This window comes from Toxorhynchites rutilus, chromosome 2 (assembly GCF_029784135.1).
Source record: "Toxorhynchites rutilus septentrionalis strain SRP chromosome 2, ASM2978413v1, whole genome shotgun sequence".
NCBI lineage: Eukaryota > Metazoa > Arthropoda > Insecta > Diptera > Culicidae > Toxorhynchites > Toxorhynchites rutilus.
The window spans coordinates 224,051,762-224,077,529 of record NC_073745.1 but is presented as its reverse complement, the minus strand read 5'-3'; the positions used below and the strand labels follow the sequence as shown (position 1 = coordinate 224,077,529).

The 25,768-nt window shown below is 36.8% G+C and overlaps 1 protein-coding gene across 4 annotated transcripts in view; it reads right to left on the bottom strand.

Moving 5' to 3' along the window:
• Window positions 1–1,301: 1,301 nt before the first annotated feature.
• LOC129765090 (uncharacterized) overlaps window positions 1,302–25,768 on the bottom strand; it is a 165,736-nt gene continuing 141,269 nt past the window's right edge. The window contains exons 4-7 of one of the 4 annotated variants that reach the window (XM_055764949.1): window positions 13,614–14,015; window positions 13,446–13,545; window positions 13,041–13,389; window positions 1,302–2,523 (exon numbers count right to left, since the gene is read on the bottom strand). In XM_055764949.1, the coding sequence (XP_055620924.1) occupies window positions 2,215–2,523; window positions 13,041–13,389; window positions 13,446–13,545; window positions 13,614–13,989 (1,134 nt within the window). In that variant the 5' untranslated portion in view covers window positions 13,990–14,015 and the 3' untranslated portion in view covers window positions 1,302–2,214. Of the gene's footprint in view, window positions 2,524–13,040; window positions 13,390–13,445; window positions 13,567–13,613; window positions 14,016–25,768 lie in introns of all 4 variants that reach the window. The other 3 variants (XM_055764947.1, XM_055764948.1, XM_055764946.1) reach the window with 3 other exon arrangements.

The following is a 25,768-nucleotide window of genomic DNA, read 5'->3' as shown; positions in this document are numbered from 1 at the left end:
CGTCTCATCACCAGGTGTTAAGGGGATATTCTGGTGTAGAAACACTAATCTCGGAAGTTTTTTCGAGCTCCGTTAAAATAAAAATATAAGAATATTTTTACTATCCATTATATAAATATTTGTTCATCTATCTTTTAACGGTTCAGTTCAGTTCTTTGTTTTTAAGAGGCTTTAAACTTTGCAGTTCATTCGCCTCTAATCTTTTAACAATAAAACAAAAACTGTACGGAGAAAAAATATTCATAACTAGAATAGTTAAGAGCTGATGAAGTGAGAGGGTTAAAAAAAAAGTTGTGTCATGGCGTACACGATTCCAGCCCTTCTGGTTATCTGAAACGAAAAAATTGAACAGATCCTGAATCATCAAAGATGCCACTATCGCATGAACCTCGGACAAGTCAAAAATATCTTTAGGTTTAGGTCTAGGTTTATTTTCATTTTCAATTTATTTTTCTTATTTATGGATAGTGGAAATCATATCAATGCAACAAAATAAATCATAAAAAGGTTTTCTTCTAATCCTCTGAAATGTATGATGTTTATACATGGTTTCGTTGAACTTTGCTTTCAAATTTTTCGTCAATTCCTTGAAGCTCCTCCTTGAGCCGATACATAGCTTTCAAATTAGAGTCTGTATTTGTGGGGACCAACCGATTACAAGACTGTTTTGTTGGCGTTCTTCTTCTTGAATGGCGTTAACGTTCCCTGTGGAACTTTTGCCTTCTCAACGTATGTATTAACTAGCGTCATTTATTAATACTTAGTTGAGATTTCTTAAGCCAAATAACACGCCTTGAATGTATTCCGAGGGGCAAGCTCTAGAATACGCGTGATCACAGTGCAAGTCGGAGGAAATTTCTTTGACGAAAAATTCCCCCGACCAGAACGGGAATCGAACCCGAACACCCGGCATGTTAGTTATGACGCTAACCACTCGGCCAAGGGAATAGTTTAGGCTCTTCAAATCGGTCAAGATTTCACTTAACATCTACCTCCAACGAAAGCCATCTCGTTGCGTTGCGTTCAACTTTTTCTTTATAAATCAATTTTGATTGAATTTCAAAAAAATCTGTTAATTCTGTATTTCTGCCGAAAATGTGTAGTTCTGTATATACAGATTCTGTATCTGAAATTTGGCGAAAAATCTGTAAAATACAGAATATTCTGTATATGTGGTAACCCTGGGTATATTCATGAATGCCTAAACTACAGAAATATGAAGGAGAATTTTTTTGTTTTTTCGAAATTTCTAGACTAAAATACTGCCTTAAGGTGAACGTATGAAAAGTTGACAAATTTGTCCATTGTTTTAAAGCAAGCGTGAAAGTAACACCGGAAGAGACCACTGGACCAAACATGTGCCGCGGGCTGCATGTTGAGTATAGCTGGTTTAGATTAATTTGGTACTGAGGTACTGCGGACCCCACGAAAGACGGACAATGAAAAGTGTAAGGCAAAGGTGGCAGTCGGATTATGTTGAAGATTATCTTTTCAAGAGAGAAATACTTCTTTCAAAAATCGTTTTTTTTATTGAGTAAATGTGCTGTTTTGAGCCAATCTGGCTGGAATAATTTGTTCAATTTTGATTTTAGGCTTTCTCAAGCATCGATTCAATGCAACGCGTTGCGGCGCACTCAATCTTTCTCCATAGATAGAACCATTTGCGAATGGAATTCAAATATGATTGTTCACTGCTTACGACTAGGAGGTTGTACAAGGTTCATTAACTCGTTTAAAAATGTTAAAAGTTGTAAAGACTCTACTGAGTTCGATTCTCGTTGTTGTTGTTGTTTCCCAAAATGTAGCGTAATATCAAAATGTTTTACATTTAAATACAATTTCCCTACTAGTCTAATTTCGCTACTGTGGTGGTGCTTCTAAGGCTACAAAGGATCACACAATTCTACGTTGGGCGTCAGGGAGGTGTACAACTCTGTGACGGAATGTTTCATAATCAGACTCGTTAAAAAGTTCTCCGTTTGCACGATTAAGGTGCTTAAGCTCAGATTGATATCGTTTTCGATCAAGATTCATTAGCGCTTTCAAATAAATAAATTCAAAATTATGTCATTTCGCGCAATAAATACACACTGCTATGGAAGAATACTATGCACAAAAGATAATCACTATATGAATGAGAACTTCCTCTCCTCTTACGATAATTTGAACTGATAATGTACACAAGAAACTTAAAGCTCTAACAGCCTAACGGAATTAAACATAATCGGATGCCGAAATCGTTCCCTCCGGTAGGCTTTCGGGGTGATTCTCAATGGTGAGCAAATTGTTGGTCTCGTTCAGCAGATGACTTTGTACATTGTGACTTTTGTGGGGCGAAGACATCTCCTTGAGGTCCACGATTTCGTACGGCCGCTCGTCCTCGTCCTCGTCCCTCGGCATGTTGGCACTGTTTAGCAAACCTGAGTAATAGGCACTGCCCGAGCCACTCGCTCCGCCGCTGTGCGATCCGGTGGGTATAGCTGGTAGTGGACAGTTCATAATCAGGACGTCATTGTCGCCTCCCTGTAAAGAATAGGAAATGAAAGCTTTGAATAGTTTTGGTAGTGATTTTGGAAAAATATCAAAATTAAAACTGTTAACACTATAAAAGCATTGAGATCGAAGACACTTAAGTTATCTGTGGTTGGGCGTATAAAAATATACAATGGAATCTAAAACGGAATAATCTGAAAAATGTGAAACCTCAGGTCACTAGGTCACGATACACAATTCTAATAAGTGTATGGTTCCATGCATTAAATTATGAATAAATAAGATGCTTCAATACATTCATTCGATATCCCATTCTGTATTACCATTTCAAAGAAATTGTTACTAGTCTGTCTGAAAACAGCTCTTCTTCGCATCGATATCCGTGACAGAATTGCACAATGCAAACATTATGATATCGCTATAAAATCAATTCAAAATCATGGAAAGGAAAACCATACTCTGTTCAATTTCTTTAAGACTAGTGCCATTTCTGACGAAAACGAAGATGAATGCATAGGCATTCTGAAGCTACCTTTAAAAGAGTACCGAATTATACAACGAAACGGTGTATATTTGACCCAAACCGGAAACATCTCAAATAATTTTTTGAATTTCACGCAAAAATAATGAATTTCTTTTTTCTCAACCTAATATTTTCATTAACTAACGTAAAATTGAAAGGTAAAATTGAAATGAAATATTTGATATTTTTTGACAGGTAAAGTTTGGTTTGATATTTGTACAAACACTATTTTGTTTGCCATTCTTCAATTATCAACAGTGGCAAACAATGTCAAACATCGAGCATGGAAAAAAATCGACTGAAATATTTAAGGTAACCTAACCATGTACCGACAGGTTCGATGAACAGACGTTGACACTATTGTGGACATCCAATAATTGAATGTTTGCCTGTCGTGTTTTGTGTCGAATATATTTGATCAGTAGGGTAACACGGGGTGATTTGGACCACCCCTTTATCTCAAATATTACGGCTCAACATGGATTCTCTAGAATGTCATTTCCTTCTACTGTTGAACCGTATGTACCTAAAGTAAAATAACTTTGGTAAAACTTCACAAGTAGAGGGAAACGGTAGCATAAATACATCAAGTACTTTGAGCGTCAAAAAATGTGAGTTTTCCGATCGTGGTTTTAAGGTTTTTCCCGCTGATTAAACAAACTTTTCGTGTATTGTGCAGTAAAGTTCTGTTCGCCTACAGAAGAGTAGTGATGTCTAAATTTTTCATTTATTCGATTATCGATTAATCGTTGGAGCATTTTTCAATATTCGATTCATTCGAATAATTATCTTTCAATATTCGATTAATCGAGCGAATATTTATTTCTTGTAATAATCACGTATCAAGTAGTCATTCTGGTCGCGTGGTCTATCGGGTTGTCGATGTTAGATGGTTGAATAAAAAAATGTTGGATAACAAAATTATATAGTCTTATTCTTAACCTAATAAATACATTAACCTTGGGAAAGATCCCTTCTTTCATTAATCGCGATTACAGTGACAATTATTCGATGTATTCATATTTTGATTTCCAATTATTCGATTAAAATTTCAGATATTCGATTATTTGAATTAATCGAACGATTAACCGACGTCTCTACAGAAGAGGAACAATTTGATGTAGCGAAACTGTAAGTTTGATAACAATAAATGAAATTAATTGCATTTTAAATTTTGCATGTTGTGTGGGGTGACATGGACACGTTTCTGTGGGGTGAATTGGTCCTACACTGCCGTAATCTCGCAAAGTGACGCAAGCGCCAGAGGTAAGAATTTTCAGTACGAGACTTTTTGTAAAATTGCATGTATAATAAGCATATGCGTACATTACGAGAATCTGATCTGTACAAAATGTGTATTGTTGATGGAAAAACATTGCCATCGGCTTGATTTTTAAAAAAAATGCAGTTTTATTTAAGCTATTTTACCAACGCCAGTTTGTTGTGGAAACAGCAAATTTGAATCGCTGTTTCCACAACCGATTGGCGTTCATCCATCAAAGTATGTGAGAATCTGTTTCCAATTATTTTCTCCAACATGCTGCCGTTGAGCGAAGCATCAGGAAGAAAAATTCACACATTTTCCCAACTTTGTAGCATGCGTCGAACAGGTTAACGTAGCTGAGAACCCGATTGTAATAATTATGGACAGCACCGATTTTTTCGTATTCAAAATGCAATTGGAACCATCCGTGTTAAATAACATAATGCCGTCCGAAATTATCCGAAGTAAAACAGATACAGTTTACACTAGAATGTTTTGAGTTTTGTTACAAGATGCGTTTCGTTTCGTTTGGAGCATTGAGAAGAGTGCAGCTTTTCACCAAATTCGACATTTACTCTTCAATCAACACTCAGCTTCAATTTATCCGAAAGAGGAATTGAACAGGCGAGGAAAGTAAACATCGCCAAGAAGCTTTGTCCCTTGATGCCTGAAGAAAAAAGACACTACATATTAGAGAATCCTTGTAATCAACAATTAAATTGATGAGTTTGAACTATTTAGTTCTAATCTTTATGAGCTATATGTGAGAACAGCACAACACTTCAATCTAGGATATCCTTTACTTTAAGATGAGTTTGATTTTATGATTTTAAAGTACATGGTTTTGTGAGCTTCTTAGTACATGATTTGTAATTCTGAAACAAAATTGCTATTTAAAAGTAACATTATATGGGGATGGACTACTTTTGATTAAAATAGTTGGCATGACAAGCTTTTCGGAAAGGTGTTTTTTACAAGAAAGAAGGCATGTGACTTATATTATGCTAAAAGTTCATTGCGGAAGATGTTGTTATGTGAAATGTGCTGTCCCTGCTCGTTCATCGTACTCTATCAGAACAGATAAAAAAATCACATCGCATCACTATCAAATTACGTCACAACATAGGGAAAATGGCGCTTGCACCCCCTCACAGTGAAAATGGCGCTTGCGCCACTCCGTTTTCAAGGATTTACGGGGTCATTTTTCCACATTTCTGAAAATTTTCACAATTGTTTGGAAGGATTTGGTATTCTTTATCGATCTATAACAAAAAACACAAAATGTCAATGTTGGCGCTTGCGTCACTTTGCGAGATTACGGCAGTACAGGTTTAAGGCTTTTCTTTGGTCTAATTGATTCCAGATGCCGCTGAAATATAAAAAGAGGATGGGCAGACAACGTTGGAAGAAGGAGGAGCTTGAAAGAGTAACGCAGGCCATCAAGAGGGGATTTTCTTTGACCAAGCATCGAAAGAGTTCGAAAATGCTCGAACAACAGTGAAAAAATCCATACAGAATTCGAGATGGTCTCAATCCAATTTTTCTGGTCTGGAATCTGGCCAAGACACCTGGTATCGATCCCAGAACACTGTTACTGATTATAACATTATCCTAAAATACTTGACATAAACATAAGTAGGTTTTTTTTCGATGAAACACACACTGGACCAAATCACCCCACAGACGGTCCAAATCACCCCGCATCAAATTTTAATGTCCAAAAATCATCTCTTTTATTTTATGATGTATTTGGTAGATTGAAGCTTTATATAATGATTAAACATTATTTATTGAGAGAAAACAAGTGTAGTGAGCTACAATGTGACATTTTTTATTTAGACCGTATTGGTTTGGAAATATTAGGCGATTTGCTTAGGTGGTCCAAATTTCCCCCTTTTCTCCTACACGTTGACCAAATTTTATCTGTCAAAAAGAATCAAATATTTGGCTTCGGTTAAACAGTATATGAGCCCCCATAGCAATGGAATTGATTTGTGTACGGCCATTCAGGCTGAATCCGTCCAGCAAAATTAAGCAAGACGTTGAGAATCGTTGAATTGCAGAACATCTCGATGACCGGAACCTATTCAGATGATCGACATATCAAATTGAAGCCAATGAGCTAGCCTTTTATATTATAAAAAAATGCTGGACTTGCAAAAAAAAAGGATTTTATTTTCGTTATTATTGATTGTAGTCTTTTTTTATTGTTTTCGTGGCTTTGGATTAGAGGGCGCTATATTTCTTTATATTTTTTCTTGAAAGTTGAGTATTTTTTACACAACATATCTCGATATCGGAGATTCAATTTTTTTTTGTTTTTGAGTTATGATTTTTCGAAATTAATCAATGGTTCGAAAAAAATATTTCCCCATTTTTTCCACTACAAAAATTCATAATTGATTGAGTTAGTTTTTCATAGTTTTCTCGGTTAAAGATAGAGGGCGCTATATCTTTTTTATATTTTTTATGGAAAGCTAAGGATTTTTCACATAACATATCTCGATATCAGAGATGCTATTTTTTTCGTTTTTGAGTTATTATTTTGCTAATTCAACATGTTTTAAGTCATCGTTCAATATTCCTATGTGACTAGACTAGACCTATGCGACTAGAATCCAATCTTCCCGCAAGTATGACTTTTTTTCAAAAAAAGTTATTAGCTTATTGGCTTTAATTTAATATGTCGATGATTTGAATCGGTTCAGTAGTTCAAATGTTATAAACTTTTGCAAAAATTCATTTTTGGGTCAAGGGGAGAAAATGATTTTTCGAACCACCGGTTAACTTAGAAAAATCACATCTCACAAACGAAAAAAATAACTTCTCTGATATCGAGATATGTTATGTTAAAAATTCTCAGCTTTCAAGAAAAAATATAAAAAAATATAGCGCCCTCTAGTCCAAAGCCAAGCAAACAATAAAAAAAACGACTACATTCAATAATTACGAAAACAAAATCCATTTTTTTGCCAATTAGATAGTCTTTTTTGAAAAATATTAGACTTGCGAAAAAAATGGTTTTTGATTTCGTAACTATTTATTGTATTAGTTTTTAAAGTTGCGGAACAAGGATGCTATTTTTTAAATATTTTTTTTTGAAAGCTTTTTTTTTTTTACATAACATATCCTAAAATCAGATATGTGTTATTTTTCGTTTTTAAGTTATGATTTTTCAAAGTTAACATGTTTCCAGTCTTCGTTCAATATTTCTATGCGACTAGACTGGATGTATGCGACTAGAATTCAATTAATTGGCAAATATTTCATTTTTTCAAAAAAAGTCCAGCTAATTGCCTTTAATTTGATATATTGATCATTTGAATCGGTCCAGTAGTTCAAAAGTAAAAATTCTTTGAACAAAGTCATTTTTGGAAAAAAGTGAAAAATGATTTTTTGGACCATCGGTTAACTTTGAAAAATTATAACTCAAAAACGAAAAAAACCCCTCTCTGGTTTCGACATATGTTATGTGAAAAATCCTCAGCTTTCTGGAAAAAATATAGAAAATATAGGTTCAATTTTACTGTCACAACCTGAAGCTCCTGTCGGCGCGTGTCTTATTCCACTGTTTACCAAGCAGAAGGAGTTATTTATTAGTTCTTTTCAGAACTATTTTACGGAAAACAGTTTCTCTGTGGATTTGCAAATTTAGGCGTCCAGAGGCCCGTTACCACCAGTAAACCGTGCACTGCTCAACCAGAGTCTCCGTTCTCCTGCTATCGACCCAACACACATAATGATGTAATTTTGTTCGGTAAACGGTGAATTATCAATCAACCATCATCAACTACTTATACAAAACCATGCAAACCATCGGGCGTTAATCTCACCGCGGTTATCAAATGTGGGGGAGTTCTTTTATTGACACCTCTTTTCTATGGTAACCTATGCTATGCGAAACCGATGCTCAGAAAGCTACCAACAAGTAACAATATTATCGTCATCATCACTGCATCTTGTCTGCAGCTAATTCTATCCCTACATGTTTTTGGGGGAGGCGCTTGGAGTTCAACAAATCACAATCGAATTGGCTATGTTTAATTTTCAGCGATATATAAATAATTATTCCACGAGTAATCAAAAAATGTCCCAAAAAATGTTGAACTGTACGAACCGAGTGGGAACATGATTTTCATTTTAATCGTAGAAAAAACCAAAATAAAGGTCTGTAAGGCTAGGCGCATATTGAGAAGCGTATAGCGCTCATAAGCGAATATGAGACTACCAACACGACTCATGCGTGCCACAAATGTAGCGTGGTGGTGCGCATATTGAGTCGCAGTTTGGTGTAAATAACGTGCCACTCGCATACAATGTCTGATTCACACGGAGTTGCGCGATATATTTATTTACTAACACAACCACCCGACCGGCACAACCATATAGTGTCAGACTCCCGGCGCTACATGATTATTCACCAACACAACCACCACAACCACCACAACCAGCACGACCAGCACGAGAAACTGTGGTTTAGCCACAGCGTCACGCGACTCGTGTCTCACGAGCGCTGCACCATTTCGCGTCACCTGGCGAATTTGCGCCGTTCTATCTGTTTTCATTAGCCACAAAAACAGGTGCTATATCGCGCCAAGTTACTCGCGCTATACGCGTCTCAATTTGCGCCTGGCCTAAATGTGAAATCGCGGCAGCTACATAGGTTGATGAAAAAATGAAATTAGAGAAGAGTTTTTATTTCGGACAAGGTGGATGCACAAAGCGTAACTGTGCTGCAATGAAACATGTAGGATGAGGTATTCTTCAAAAAACGCCTGAGACGAACCAGCCCAGGAGGCTGAAAGTCTCAAAAATAAAGAATAAAAAAAAACTCAACAGTTATATATGCTGGGATTAGAAAAGTTTCATTACTAATTAGCTATTTCCATAATATCGATGCATTCTAAAAAAAAATTCCGGAATGTTAAACAACTTCTTCTTTCTCTTGGATGGAACTAACGTTCCCAGTGGAACTTTTGCCTTCTCAACGTAGCATTACTTTCGTCATTTTTATGAGTAGTATTTGGCTGAGTTCTGAATAACACGTCTTGAATGTATTCGGGAGTGGCAAACTCTAGAATACGCGTGACCGCAGTGCAAGTCGTAAGAAATTCCTTTGACGAAAAATTCCCCGGCCAGAACGGGAATCGAGCCCGAACCCCCGGCATTATAATGTGTGCGGCTAACCACTCGGCCACGGGAGTACCGGAGTGTTAAACAAGCGAATGGAATAAAACAATTCCTTAGTCTTAAATGAACAACGCGGTTATGTTTTGGACATAATTCCTATAATTTTTTATATACCAGTACCATTGCGAAACCGGGGGTAGAATGTATTATTAAAAGAAATTTCATTTGTGAATTCATTTTTAGAGGCAAATGAACTGCAAAGCGACAAGCCTCTTGAAAACAAAGAAGAAGAATGTATTAATTTTATTTCCCCTTCAGATAGCGAGCAGCTCACAGTAACACACAGAGGTTATGTCAGACTCGAAGACTGAGAGGGTGGACATGTGTCAAGAATGAAACATATCACATCGCAGTGCATTTTATATTTTATGCTGCCTGGGAGACTCTGTGAAAAGTTACATCGATTTTCATTCCGTTAAGAGGGTTTTCATGCATGATTGAATCACATGTACGTATTGTCGATTTTATGCGTTGTCATAGGCCAGTGGTGGCCAACCTGCGTCTCTAGTGGTCTCTAGTGCAGCGAAATTTTTGTTATATAAACTTACAAAGAAATTGAAAATCGAAAATCGAGCACATCGTGAAAATTGTCCAATTTCAAACGCTTATTGCTCAGTCATTTCATGATGGGTTGACGAGGTTTTTGCGTCAATCGATTTCAGCACTCCATAACAATTTTTTACATTGAATAAAATAATATATGTCATGCAACTAGCTATCGAACAATTGAAAAAGCTCAACCCCTATCCTAACGGAAATACCCACTTCTGATCGGTCGGTGGCTTATGTACTTACAATTATTGGTCAGTTATTTCCTGATGAATTTACGAGATATTTGCATCAATCGATCTGAGCACTCCATAACAATTCATCGCAATGAATAAAATAATATATGAAACTAACTATCAAACAATCGAAAAATCTCCAAACGGAAATTCCTCGTTCTGATTGGTCGAAATTGAAGATACGGTGGAATCGGCATTGCAAATACATCAAAGTAAAGGGAACTTTTGTTTCCACCGAAGTGTGTTCCCTAACAGAGACATCAAAATCATGCTGCCTGGGGAAAATAGACATTACAAATACATGAAAGCAGGGGGACCTTTTGTTTCCACCGCCATGTATTCCCTAACAGAGATTTCTAATTCAAGGTACCTGGGGGAAATCAGCATATAAATACCCTTGTGGTCGATAGTTTAACAAATGACGCGCACAAATGGATTGTGCTCATTGTGACTAGCGTGGGCATTGCTGATTGCATACGTGCTGGCGAATAAGTTGGGAGCGATGAACGAGTGTTTTTTTTATATTTTCGTTCCAATAAGAATCTTTCGATGGATTGATTGAAGAATGATGTTTCAATGAACAATGAAATCTACGTCTTTTCGCGTAACATCAGGTGTTCCTCAAGGCATTCACCTGGGTCCATGTATATCTCTGTTGTACCTTACCGATGTAAATCATAGCCTCAAGTATCTGAAACTTTCATATGCGGATGACTTTAAATTGTTCCTCCCAGTGAACTGCATCGAAGAAGCTGAGTTTTTACAACAGCAACTAGACATATTCGCCGAATGGTGTGTAACCAACAGGATGTTTTTAATCCCATCAAAATGTTCAGTCATTTCATTCTCAAGCAAGCGTTCGTCAATAAGCTTCGGATATAAGCTGCATGGTGTTTTACTTGACCGTGTCAATATCATCAAAGACTTCGGGATTATGCTGGATTGTAAATCAATCTTTCGAGACCATATATCCTACATCGTATCTAAAGCGTCTAAAACTCTTGGTTTTATTTTTCGCGTCACAAAGGATTTCAAGGACGTATACTGCATTAAGGCTCTCTATTGCTCATTGGTATGCTCGATCTTTGAATATGCATGCGTGGTTTGGTCACCGTATTACCAGAATAATGTTCAGCGAATGTATGTATCGACTCAACAGCGGAAGTTCGTTCGTTTCGCCTTGCGCAATTTACCGTGGAATGATCCAATAAACCTCCCTAGATACGAGGATCGCTGCAAATTGATTGGACTGGACTCATTAGTTTCACGCAGGAAAGTTGCCAAGGCCCTATTTACCTCCGACTTGATTTTGTCGAACATCGATTGTCCTGAGCTTCTGCGGTTGATTAATTTCGACATAAATCACCGTAATTTACGATCTCAGAACTATTTATACATCCCATAAACCCGAACAAATTACTGGTATAATGAACCTATATCTAGCATGTGCCGCGTATTTAACCGTTATAGTGTCTGTTTCGATTTCAATCTGTCTCGTTCGTCCCTCAAAAAATGTATTCTATTGCTCTTAATTAACTTGATTAGTTACAGTAGTATATATTTATATAGTTTTAGTTCTGTTATCACCACTCGGCTGTGAACACACAATACCTAACAACCCCAACAACAACGGCCCTTTTCCGCGCCACCAAATCATTATCGAAGAGTTTAACAATGTAATTCTTCAAACAACAAAACAACAGATAGCCTAACGGAATCCTACGTCAACTATGCGGTCATGTCTCCTACACAACCCTACTGAGACTTTTTTTTTACATTAAATTACTCCCAAATTAATATCGTACATTTTAACAGTCCTAAAAAATGAAGTATTGCCAGATACTTTTAGAAGTCTTCAGTTAAGCAAAATATTGAAATAATATTACAAGTGCGGCAAAAAAAAAATTTCTGTGGGTGGTAATATAGTTGTTACGGCCTTATAAAAGGGTCATCAACTGCAAAGTTTTCAAATTAGTAAGAGTTTTGTATGAATAAGATAAAAAGTAGAACTAGATTTTTGTTTAAAAATTTTGGTTATAGGGGTCTGATGTATCACTTAATTCTGGAAAAGGGGTCTATTGCCCAAAAATAGCTTTCGCGATCTATATTCAGTGCAGCACAACATATGTCGTATTGAATAATATTCAAACTGATGATATATGCATGCATGTGAATTTTGGAAATTATTTTTAGCTGCTTCCATAAACATACGCAAATCATTAGCCCTCTTTAAGAATAGGATAAACATATTAATTGAATAAAATATTTCCGTAGTTCTACGTTATCAATGCGGGTGTGCCGTTGTTCCCGAACACCACCTTTAAATTTTTTTTTTCGAATTAATCATTCCAGCTCTAGGGAAATCAGAACAGTGTTAACATGCCGGTCAATTCGATCATTTCAGCAATGTTATCGATATTTTGGCGGCGTTCGTGTACGGACTGCATTTATAACATCAAAAACACCAGAACGGAGTCGACGAAACCGAAATTGCAGGTAATTGACTGTTAACCCTCTGCTAATCACCACTATTTAAACCCTGTAACTTAAAAATTAATAGTTCAAACAATAGACAGCAAAAATATATTTTAGTGTGTAATCCCTTAAACCCTTAAAAGCTTTTAAATTTTGGGGAAAATCCGATTTGATCGGTGTCGGTTAATCATCAAAATCTGTTCTAAGCAAAAATAGTTATTAATGTTGAAACTATTTCATTCAGTGCTTGTCATAAAACTCCATCAACCCGGCAAAGGGGTTATAAAAAATACGTATTTTAGATACTCACATGATGCACGGAGCTCGACTTGTACGAGTTGGTTTCCGATGGGCCCATCTCGTTACCCACCTCGGCGTACGACGCCTCATCGATTTGGACCGGATTGTAGTTGTTGTCATCCATGTGGGTGTAATGGTTCTCCACCGGCAGTGTATGCGAATTGACCAACTGATCCGGAGTCGCCAGGTTCTTCCGACTGCTAAACCACGTCCACAGGCCGGAATTCGTACTCCGGGGGCTACAGGATCCATTGGTGGAGTTTTTGGACGTTTGATTGTCAAAATTCAGCCCCGTCGTGTCTTTCGTGCTACTCGAATCGAAACACAGCGTTCGTATGCCGTTCTGATTGGCACGTACCCTGAAGAAATATTTTTTGAGTAAAGATAATTGAGGAAGTAATTGCTGATAACATACCTCTTACATCTAAGAAACACTATCATAATTATGGCACCGAGCAGGGCGGATGTAAGTGACACTACCACCAACGTGAAGGTCCAACTGAACTCCTTGGTATCTGGAGGGGAGAAAATTTCCTCTACATGAGACATTGGCAGCATAAGTTCACAAGCCAATTTAACTTACTTATCGCACCATCCAGCGAGAGTGTCCCTTTGTCCTGCCAGGCCCAACTGCACAGATCACAGGTGGTTAGTCCATCGGGGGCAATCGATTCCTCCAGAAAAGGTGGTCTCGGTGGAGGTGGTACGAATTTCCCATTCCAGTAACTTTGATCGATCGTATCGATCACCTGCATGTCCTCTTCGATCATCGGTAGATCAAGCTCTAGGTTCCACGCCGTCGGACTGGCAGCCGTCACTGCCGATGATCCGGATGGGTCGAGCGTGGTGGGGCTACTGCTGGGACCGGTGCTAGCTGCATTTCCACTGGTGCTACCAGTGCCGTTGCTCCCACTTGGTGACGGGTCATCTTCATCGGACAGCTTGGACAGGGTGAACATTTTTCATTCGAGACGGAAGTGTGGTGCTGGGGAGGAAAAGAGACCCATGTTAGGATGGTGTCGGAAATACAGACATATCAAATATTTAATTTCACGCAGAACAAATTGATCGGGACCTAATAATATTCCAAACACAATTCCAGCGAATTGATATCACCTGCCGTGTGGAAGAGTTATCCTTACACATTCATGAGAAGAAGCCATATACATTTAAGTTCATTTCTGGTTATCTTTGCAACCTCCTTTCCGACTTTCAATTTGTGGTGTGTACAAATTGGTTCGTGCATTGTACGCCTATTCACTCGGGCATATTTCATAATACATATAATTACATTAATTGCTTTAAAGAAATACATTTCCATCGTACCGACGTAAGGAACACCCTTCTCACGACCAACTTGGCGTGCAGTCAACTCGAAAGACGGGTACACTGTATGAGCTGGGAGATGGCAAAAATGTATCTGGTTACAAACAACATTCTTAATATGCTCGCCAAATCTGCGGTCGGCCAGCGAACTTGGACCCTTTATTTTCTGTTTGCCAACTTTTCACACATTGCGCACTGTACCCAACCGACCCTCATGACCAGACATTCAGGTTCCCGTCAGGTTTCAATTCGGTCGGTGGGAGCGAACCGTGCTCGACTTGCTCCAAACTGTTATGACACATACGACAAGGGAATTCGATCCGGAAGGCTGGTGAAATCAATATCAGGCACACGGACAATGGACATGCTATGGGCTGGCAGTTGTCCGAATCGAGCTGCAGGAATTGTTTGCCATTTTTGGATGGCTGGAAATATGAATCCCTACTAACGCTTGCTAACTGCACAAGGTGCGACCCAGTTTAATCCCTTTCGCCGTCGTCCTTACAAATCGATTAAATGTTTCGACAAGTAATACAACCATTTTTAGCACGGGAAGACGGAAAGAATGCGATGCAATTCGAATCGGGAAAGACGACTTAATCCTGGCTTTAAGTGGTAATGGCTAGCAGCAGGCAGGCTGCCAACAATGAAATGCGATTCGCTTCGGCTAATAGCGCAGGTTGTGACACTCTGTAATAGGACGTTTAACGGGTACTTTTTCCAGGAAAAACTGCCGGATGGACACAATGACGTGGCGGGGATTTTCGACGTCTAGAGAAGAGGGACAATGAAATGGCCTTTGACTCAGTTAATGATCTATAATTTGTGAATCTCCAACAAATGTCGTAAGGGCAAAGTTTGGTTGAACTGACAATTAATACTCCGATTAAATGGGTATAGCACAGGCTATAATAACTATAATGCAGAAATTGGATAACCAGAAAAATTAATTAAAACTTTCCATCAAATGATGCCACATTTATAAAAAAATATTTTTCGAAATCGAGTGTGTATTTCAAAAACTCTAATTTGATCACTAATTGACTGGCTTACATTTCGCTGATCAGAAGCAAAACGAACTCTGGGAAAAAACCCAACTTTTTATAATGAGCGCCCGGTATAGTTTCCATAATCTTCCGATTCAGTGAGTGATTTCAACGAGAGGCCAATTAACTCGTTCATTCCAGACTGAAATGAAAGCAAAATACCCACTGTATTTCTATGCGCGGGAAAATTCCTGCCGCTGCATAATTTAAAAAATGTACTCCAGTTTCCACTCGGAAGGAATTGTTTCTGGCAGGGTTCGTTTCTGTTTTTATTTCAGAGGTGAACTTTGGTACCTCCGGTCATTCTTTGTTTCTGCTATTCCGGCCGAAAAACTAGTCTATAGCTATATTCATACTCGTTGTTCTAATTCTTTCTTTGTTTTCTCAAATTCCGGTGTGGTGAGGTTGTAAAGCCAATAGCACAATATTGCTAGTGCTAGTGAATTGTAATGCAGTATGAATTTAGCTTACAGACCGTATGCTATCAATATCAATATTTACCGATATCGATAGCTGGAATCCCAATATGAATCTAGGATTTTATTTTAAACTAGCTGACCCAATTGTTATCAATGCTTTCAAGTTTTACTAAGCGAACGTTCATGGATCCAATCGCTGAACCATTCGTTGATTGATCTTCTAATTGACCCTTTAAAATTTCATTGTTATAAAACCTAAAAACCTGTCATTGTACTCGAAAGCATTTGAAAACGAAACTTGATCCAAGAACACACAAAATTTAACAATCTTAGGAATGGTAGAGATGGCTCCATCATTGTTGAGTGTGCCACTGGAGCCAATATAAACGATGTAAAAAATGACATCGAAAACAATTTGGGTGAAAAATACAGTGCTGTTGTTCCCACATCGGTGCCCAGATTAAAAATTGTGGGTATGAGCGGTCAGCATTCCTCCGATGTCTTCATTGATTATCTCAAAAGTCAAAATGAAGACATTGCAATAAAAGACGAACAAGTTTTAAAAGTGTACGAAAATCCACGCTTGACCTATAACAAGTTTAGTGCTGTAATTGAAACAGGTGTTGACACATACAATAGTTTATTAAATGCGATAAAAGTTAATGTCGGGTTTGATCGGTGTTCCGTAGTCCCCGCTATAAATGTGTTGCGATGCTTCAAATGCGGAGAATTTGGACACAAGAGCACGGATTGCAAACAAAATTGTGAAACGTGCTCTAGGTGTAGTCAGAAACACAAAACATCTGAGTGCAGGTCAACTGTATTGAAATGCGTTTATTGTTTGAAAATAAATAGAGAACGGAAAATGAATTTGGACGACAATCATGCCGCATTTAGCTCAGAATGTTCAGTGTATCAAAGACTTTTTGCAATACACTGGGCACTGGACAGCGTCACCTCACGACCTGTTGAACACTATTACATTGTAACGGATAGTCTTAGCTCTGTCGAAGCTATCCATTCAGTGAGGCCGGAAAAGCACTCGCCGTACTTCCTTGAGAGAATACGTGAAATTTTGAGTGCTTTAACCAGACGCTGTTATGTCATTAGCTTTGTCTGGGTCCCTTCACATTGCTCAATTCCGGGTAATGAGAGGGCTGACTCATTGGCAAAGGTAGGTGCAATTGAAGGCGATATTTATCAGCGTCAAATCGCCTTCAAATCCTAAAGCTCAAAAATCCCTAAGGTTAGCCTCAAACCATGGTTCAAAAGTCTGAACTTGAGTCGGGACTTTATTCGCACCTTCTCTCGACTTGTGGCCAAGGTTACCACGACATCGAACACGTTGTTTGGTCGTGCGAGGTGTATCTTGTTGCCAGATCGAATTTAGAAAACTCTCTTCGGGCCAGAGGAAGACAGCCCAATGTGCCGGTGAGAGATGTGTTGGCTGGTTTAGACCTTGATTACATGTCCCAAATATATGTCTTCCTAAAAGTTATCGATCTTCGTGTGTGATTGTCCTTATATCCTTATATCCCTTCCTTTTCCTGAAAAAAATGTCACCCTTCTAAACTCGAGCAAACCGCGAGTAATCGGTTCTCTACTTCATTAACACTAGAATTAATGAAAAATGTTTATATATACTTGTAACAATACAGATAGGAGTTTGGCTCCTTTAAACTTATGTAACTGAGCCTGTAATAATAAACGATTTAATAAAAAAAAAAGACTTTTTGATTTGGAAAAAAACAGCTTGCATTTCAATAAATAGCAACCAGGTTCCAGAAGAATTGTGAACCAATATTATATTTTGTATTTGAATATTGCGGGACTGTCAACAAAATACGTAGCTTTACGTCAGATTGTTGAAGAAAAGTGTCCACTTTTGGTCCTCTTGCCGGAAACACACATCGTTGAAATAGAACCGTTTGATCAGTATAGTATTCCGGGATATAATGTTGCTGCTTGTCTATCACATTCTAGACATACTGGCGGTGTTGCTATTTATGTCAGAGAATCAGGTCAATTCGATATTCGCCTCAACGAAGTTATTGATGGAAACTGATTTTTGGGCATTACAGTTGAACGTGGCATGAAGATGGGTAACTATGGTGTTTTGTATCACTCTCCAAGCTCAGGTGACCAACGTTTTGTTGAAATTTTAGAAAATTGGCTAGAAATGTTCCTTGATTCCAGCATATTCAATATATTGGCTGGTGATTTCAATATCAATTGGCGAGATAACCATTGAATGATTTGAAGCGCTTAGCAGACTTTTTCAGTTTAAAACAAACAGTAAATGATTTTACGCGTATTTCCAGGCACAGTAAAACTTTAATTGATCATGTTTATTCCCATTTTGATAGAGTTTGCTCTGTTACTGATACAAATTTCTAAATAACCGATCATGAGACCTTGGTTAGATAATTTCGTTAATAACGATGATTTTGTGAAATTGAAGTGCTGGAGGAAATATTCGAAACATGCCGTCTCGAATCTTGTGTTGAGAAGCCTGGATTTTCCATTCGGGACGAGTAATTTAGATGAATCAGCAGCTGTTCTAACTGATGTCTTGAAAACGTGTACCAATCGATTAGTTACACAAAAATTTGTATGGGTGAAAAACTCGAACAGCTGGTACAATTTGAATTTGGAGAGACAGGTGGTACAATAAATTTCGTAGAACTAATAATGAAAATCATTGGAATATGTACACGAACGCGCAATAGATATTCACAATCTGTTAAGAAAACTTGTTGTGAATATATTCAGAGGAAGATTGATCAGCATCAAAGCAACAGCAAAGAGTTATGGAAAATTTTGAAATCCCATTTGAAACCTAATAATAGCAAACCGCGATCCATAACTTTTAATGGCACACTTGAACAGTCTGAACAGATAATAGCTTCTAAATTTAACGATTATTTTGTCAATAGTGTTTCATTGATCAATCAATCTATTGAATTGGTCGATGAACCTGATGAAATAAAACAGCCGATTAATAGTAATTTTAGTTTTGAATGTTTTCACCCAATTACATTAAATGAACTTAGAACTATTTGCTTTTCTATAGGAAAAACAGCTGGACTAGATATTGTTAATGCTAGAGTTATTCAAGATTGCTTTCATGTTATTGACTACATCTTGCTGGACCTTATTAATAAATTTTTACTAACTGGGCATGTACCTCAGGTGTGGAAGGAATCCCTGATAGTCCCTATTCAAAAGGTTGCTGGAACGATTAGAGCCGAAGAGTTTCGTCCCATCAACATGTTGCACACATTAGAGAAAATATTGGAATTAGTTGTTAAAGGCCAGCTGTTGGAATATTTAAATCATAACACTTTGCTAATACCAGAACAATCGGGATATCGGGAAGGCCATTCCTGTGAAACCGCATTGAACTTGGTGTTAGCAAAATGGAAAGATAATTTAGAATGTAAAGAGACCATCATTGCTGTTTTCTTGGATCTAAAACGCGCTTTCGAGACAATTTCTGGGCCCTTGTTGTTGGACACGATTAAGCATTCCAAAGCGAGTACTGCATATAAATGGTTTGAAAGCTATTTGTATGACAGAACTCAACGGACTATTTTTAACGATTTAATTTCCAGCCCCGTAGGGAATAATCTTGGAGTACCTCAGGGAAGTGTATTAGGGCCCATTTTATTTATTATGTACATTAATGACATGCGACGAGTTTTACGATTTTGTGATATCAATCTTTTTGCAGATGATACTGTATTATTCATTGCAGCTAATGGTTTAAATCAGGTCGTGTCACATTTAAATGGAGATTTGCATTCTTTAAGTAGATGGTTGAAGTATAAGCAATTAAAATTGAACATAAGTAAAACGAAATATATGGTTATCTCGCGAAATCGTTCAAATGAAAACGTCTCTATTGTTATTGATGATGAGACTATTGATCGCGTTCGGGAAATTAAATATCTTGGCGTGATTATTGATGACAAATTCAATTTCAACACTCACATTGACAATGTTATCAAGAAAATTGCCAAGAAGTATGGAATCTTATGCCGATTGAAAAACGATTTAACTATTTGCAGCAAAATACAGCTATACAAATCAATCATCTCTCCTCATTCAGGCTTTTGCTCTCCATTTTATTTCCGACCAATGAAACACAAATATCGATATTACAGCGTTTGCAAAATAAAATAATGCGGTTGACACTAAAATGTAACAGATTCACTTCCTCATCTTCAATGTTGGACGCTCTGCAATGGTTATCCGTGAAGCAAAGGATTGTTTATTTAACTATGGTGTTCATTTTCAAAGAAGTTAAAGTTTTGCTGCCTCGATATTTTTGTGATCGAGTTGAAAGAGGAAGTGACTTTCACAGTTATAACACAAGAAACGCGAATGAATTGAGAACACCCAATTTCTTGACATGTGCTTCACGAAATTCGTTGTATTTCAAAGGTATAAATGTGTTCAACTCGATGACAAGACATATTAAACGTGCAACAACACTTACAGAATTAAAGAGGCACTGTATTTCACACGTGAAAGCTGTGTTTCATTAACAGCCGACCGATATATTTTTAAATTTTATGACGAAGATTGTTACTGACGAAGTTTTATACGAACGGATAATTTAATGTGGAATTTTTTTTTGCAGTTTGTTTTTAATATTTTCAATTAACCTGAGGAAGTTTTTCTTGAACGGATTATATTATGCAAACTACTTAATTTTTCAAATTATCTTTCTTTTAATTTGTATTTATGTCCTCTCTATTATGTCCGTCATGATCCTGGTGATGATGGACTATTTTTATTTTTATTTTGTTGTTTTTATATTATATTAGTTAAAAAAATAAAAGTAGTCTACATAAGTTTGGGCGTCGCGCGCGTAACACGGATATAAAGGATATTAAATTGAAAGTTTTTTAAGTGCCGGTCTAGAAATTTTTCGTTAAGGAAATTTTCTCGATTTCTCTGGATGAGGATATTCATAGTGAATCCAATACAAGGCTGGCGATTGGGCTTGTGCTCTGGTGGACCACTCGGCTGCAAGGGCCTCGTCGGGACCGTATCGGCTCTGTGGCGGACATGACTGAGTATTGGCTTGTCATTTGACATTGCAATTTTTCGAACTTATATTTGTAAATAAAATCAGTTCGTTGTTTTTTTTGTTTGCCTAACTGATTTCAATGCTGAAAAAAATAACTAAATTATCTTTTAGATAACTCGTCTTGCTCAAATCTCTGTAGGGGAAGGAGGCGGGACCATCATCATCATTTTACTATAAATTTCCTAGTACTTCTACCAAAATTTGTCTTTGTAATATCAAATTATTTTCAGACACAATTCTCGTTCAAAATTACAAGTTTCTCCGTTACATGAAATACATGTTTGATACAGAAAATGTAATGAAATAAAGACAGCTCAAATCGGACTATTCTTTTCTCGAGTCTTACGCTTACCAACACATTTGGCGACTCATTTGTAATTATATAGTTAGAAGATATAGCAGTGTGTTTTTTTCACATGAAAATCAGTTTCCACTTTCGAACAAAGATCAATTTCGTTAGCGCAAACATCAAATGTACTTAAAACGCTTATCAAGATGTAATTGCAGAACATTTGGGAATTAAATTTTCCGAATTTTCCTATTTTCCTTCAGAGTTTTTCGAAAATTTTCAATTGTTATGTTTAGTGGTTAATATGTTTGATTAAAATATGTGTAATATTTTTATGGGATCCTTCTCCTACTTCCAGAGGATTTACATTACATTTCTTGTACTCTCTAATCCTCTCATTCTAATTTTGGTTCCATTTGAACATCGCCCCCCTCTCTCCCAGAGGAAGGAAATATGTTTCATTTGTATGAAACATATTTCCTTTCCTTCGCTCCCTTAGAAAGACGATGAGAAGTGTCGAATCATCATAGAAACATTTAGTTACATGTAACATGTAACATGTTATATGTTCTGGCATATCCGAGGTAATATCGCATGTTGTTGCATAAAAAGTATTTAGTTAGGACGAGACTGCACATAGAGAACTTATCTTATCCCGCATGAGAAAAACCTCAAAACGGCTTGTTTACATCGATATCCAAGGGACCATCGAGTTAGGGAGGTATCGAGTTATGGAGAGAAGAATGCTTGTAAAATCAATCAAAGGTGCTATGAAATCCATCGAGTTAGGGAAAATATCAAGATACAGAACATCGAGTAAGGGAGAGTTGACTGTATTTTACAGTCAACTGCGAAACATTTACCAAGCGATAACAGTAAACTGATAACGATTACTAGAACCTGATGAAACACGGGAGAAATTAAAATATTAAGGACCGTACTAATCAAATGTACCGTTTTTTTGACCTTTTTTGATTGTCCCGTCTTTTTATCAACTTTTACCGTATTTTGAGTACAAGGAAAAAACAAGGAAAAATTTATTTCTTTGCCATTATGTGCTACAAAGATTCAACGTTTCTTCTGTCGTGAGTTCTATCTATGTTTTTATTGGCTTCGGCACAAATCTTGATGTCTTTCAGTTTGATCTCTTTTCAAATGGAGTGCGAAATACCATTTTGAATTTTTGAATGTGAAAATTTATATGATAACTTTTAAAAAAAACCCTAATCTGCTTCGCAAATTCTCTCCATCATTTGAATATGAACGAATAAAATTCGTTGTAAAGAACAAAGTACAGTAGGATCCGTTTATTATGACTCCGCTTATATTGATCAACCACCAATTACGATGTAATTACACAACGGAGTTTGGTTTTCATATGAATTTTTTTGTAAAAAAGTTGGATATAAAATGTTTTTTTCACAAAACGTTTTGTATGACATCCGCTTATTATGACCTCCCTTCGAAGTCATTATAAACGGATTTAAATGTAGGTAAATCTAATAATTACACTTACACTGCATGATTTTCATATGTGTGTGTGTGCAAGCGCTGAGCGTAAATCAATGGTTTTGTATTTTTCAAGTGTCAAGTTTCTATAAGACCAGTTAAATTTTCCCGTTGTTTTAGTTGTATTGATCAATAAATCTGAAAAGGTCCGAAGGGAAAAGTGCTCACGGACAGAAAAGAAAGACAAATCGATGCATTTCACCAAGAAAATGTTGGTATCAGAGGAATTTCTCGCCGGATTGGACGATCCCATCAAGGAGTGCTCAATAATTTGACGAATCGTCAAGGATACGGTAAGAAGGAGAGAGCTCCACGAAAATCGAAGCTCTCTGACCGGGATAAGCGGGAAATAGCGAGAACAGCTTCAAATACAGTAAACATTCACTAACTGGGCGAAAAGGGAAGACCACTTATCGACATTCGCGTTTTAACTGGTCCGGCATGTTAAACGTCAAATAAAATCGAGGGAAACTTCAATGAATTGTTTGATTCGCATTGTTCCTGTAATTGGATAAACAAAAGGATTCCAATGGAAGTTTCGCATTGAGTGCGACAACAGGTATGACATATGATTTGAGAAAATTATTTTTCTGTAGTTTAATCAATGTTTTTGTCGTGCGAAAATAATGTCAACTTTCATAACATTTAAAATTACATTCGAATGCCCCTCACAGCAAATCTTCCATTTGAATATGGCGTCGATTGTTTACGAAATTGTGCTTTTTAACTGGTCCAAGGACCAGTTAGCGTTCGCCCAGTTAAACAGCAGACCAGTTAAACCAGGACCAGTTAGCGAACAATTACTGTACATAAAAATCACTTATGCAAATAGAGCAATATTTCAATTTGAATGTTACTCGGGTGACATGGAAAAATATCGAGAAATTCGCTCAGCAGCATTTGGTAAACAGTATTCCAACACGATTTTTTCAGGTTATTAGCCGAAATGGCAAGGTTGCCAATTATTGACATGTAAATCAGCCGATTTGATTTCATTGATAGTACTTATGAATTTTTAAATGGTCTTATAGAAACTGGACAGCTGAAATTATCATATATATATATATATATATATATATATATATATATATATATATATATACATATATATATATAAGCACAATAAATAAACAAACAACTCTTTTGAACGAAATTGACGTTAAATATACTTCAGTCTAAGCATTCAACAATGTATGAATGTATCTTGTTGAAATTCTAACTGTTTGTGTTGCAACGAAATAGAATCAGGGTGGTCTTATAGAAGTTGGACAGAGTGTAAACACAGCCATTTCATGCCAAACCAATATAGTGGTTCTTAGATTTTCGTGAAAAGTGGTAGTTTTGTTTCTTATCGCTATTTTTTCATTTTTACGTTAGGGTGACCATTTCGATTTTAGGGTGGTCCGAAAAATCATTTTCTCTCATTTTTTTCCAAAACTGATTTTTTTCTCATAAACTCATAACTTTTGAACTACTGAACCGATATAGATGATCAACATATCAAATTAAAGCAAATTGGTTAATCTTCTTTGGAAAAATATAAAGCTTATGAAGTTTATGAACTTTGTTTTCGTAATTCTTGGTTGTATTTGTTTTTTGTTGTTTTCATGGTTTCGGAGGGCGCTATATTTTTTGATATTTTTTTCTTAAAGCAGATTTCTTAAAGAAAAAATATAAAAAATAATACAACAAAAAACGAATGCAGTCAAAAATTATTTTTAAAACTTTTGCAAGTTCAACATTTTTTCAATAAATATTAGCTTTATTTGATGTGTTGATTATCTGAATTGGTTCAATAGTTCAAAAATTATGAATTTTTGAAAAAAGTCATTTTTGGAAAAAAGAGGAAAATTTTGATTTTTCGGACCACCTTAATATGGAAATAGAAATGATTCAGAACGGTAATTGCCGATTTTTTCATTAAGAAATAAAATACTTTTTTTTTATACATAGAATGAACGCATTAAAATGGGATGCACATCATTTTAAAGCTTAAACTCTCAAGTTTTGGAATATTTTTTTTTATTAATTCGTTTATTTTTACAGGCTCAGTTACTTAAGTTTAAAGGAGCCGAATTCTTAAATATATTTTTAAAACTATATACATATATAAACAATTTTCTTACATCTATGGTTAGTAAGGTGGAAAACCGATTACTCGCGGTGTACTCGAGTTTAGAAGGGTGACATATTTTTAGGAGAAGGATGGGATATAAGGAAATTGTAACAATGTTGATGAGCACTCAATTCTTAAATCTATTCGTATATCTATAGTTTATTTACATTTCAACTTATTCTACTATTTATAGCAAGGGGACGAATTACCCGCAAAGGAAGGAAAGGAGGGTATAACGATGTAGGGACAATCACACACGAAGATCTATAGCTTTAAGGAAAGCATATATATGGGACATGTAATCAAGGTCTAACCGAGCCAACACATCGCTCACCGGCACGTTGGGCTGTCTTCCTCGGGCCCGAAGGGAGTTTTCTAAATTCGATCTGGCGACCAGATACACCTCGCACGACCAAACAACGTGCTCGATGTCGTGATAACCTTGGCCACAAACGCAGAGATTGCTGCTGGCAAGATTGAAACGGAAGAGTAGTGCATCTAACGAACAGTGATTGGACATGAGTCGGGAGAAGGTGCGAATAAAGTCCCGACTCAAATCCAGACTTTTGAACCACGGTTTGAGGCTAACCTTTGGGATAATCGAGTGAAACCACCGGCCCAATTCATCTTCATTCCACTTGCGTTGCCAGTTAGCGATGGTATTTTTGCGAACTAAAGAATAAAATTCATTGAAGGCGATTTGACGCTGATATATATCGCCTTCAATTGCACCTACCTTTGCCAATGAGTCAGCCCTCTCATTACCCGGAATTGAGCAATGTGAAGGGACCCAGACAAAGGTAATGACATAACAGCGTCTGGATAAAACACTCAAAATTTCTCGTATTCTCTCAAGGAAGTACGGCTAGTGCTTTTCCGGCCTCACTGAACGGATAGCTTCGATAGAGCTAAGACTATCCGTTACAATGTAATAG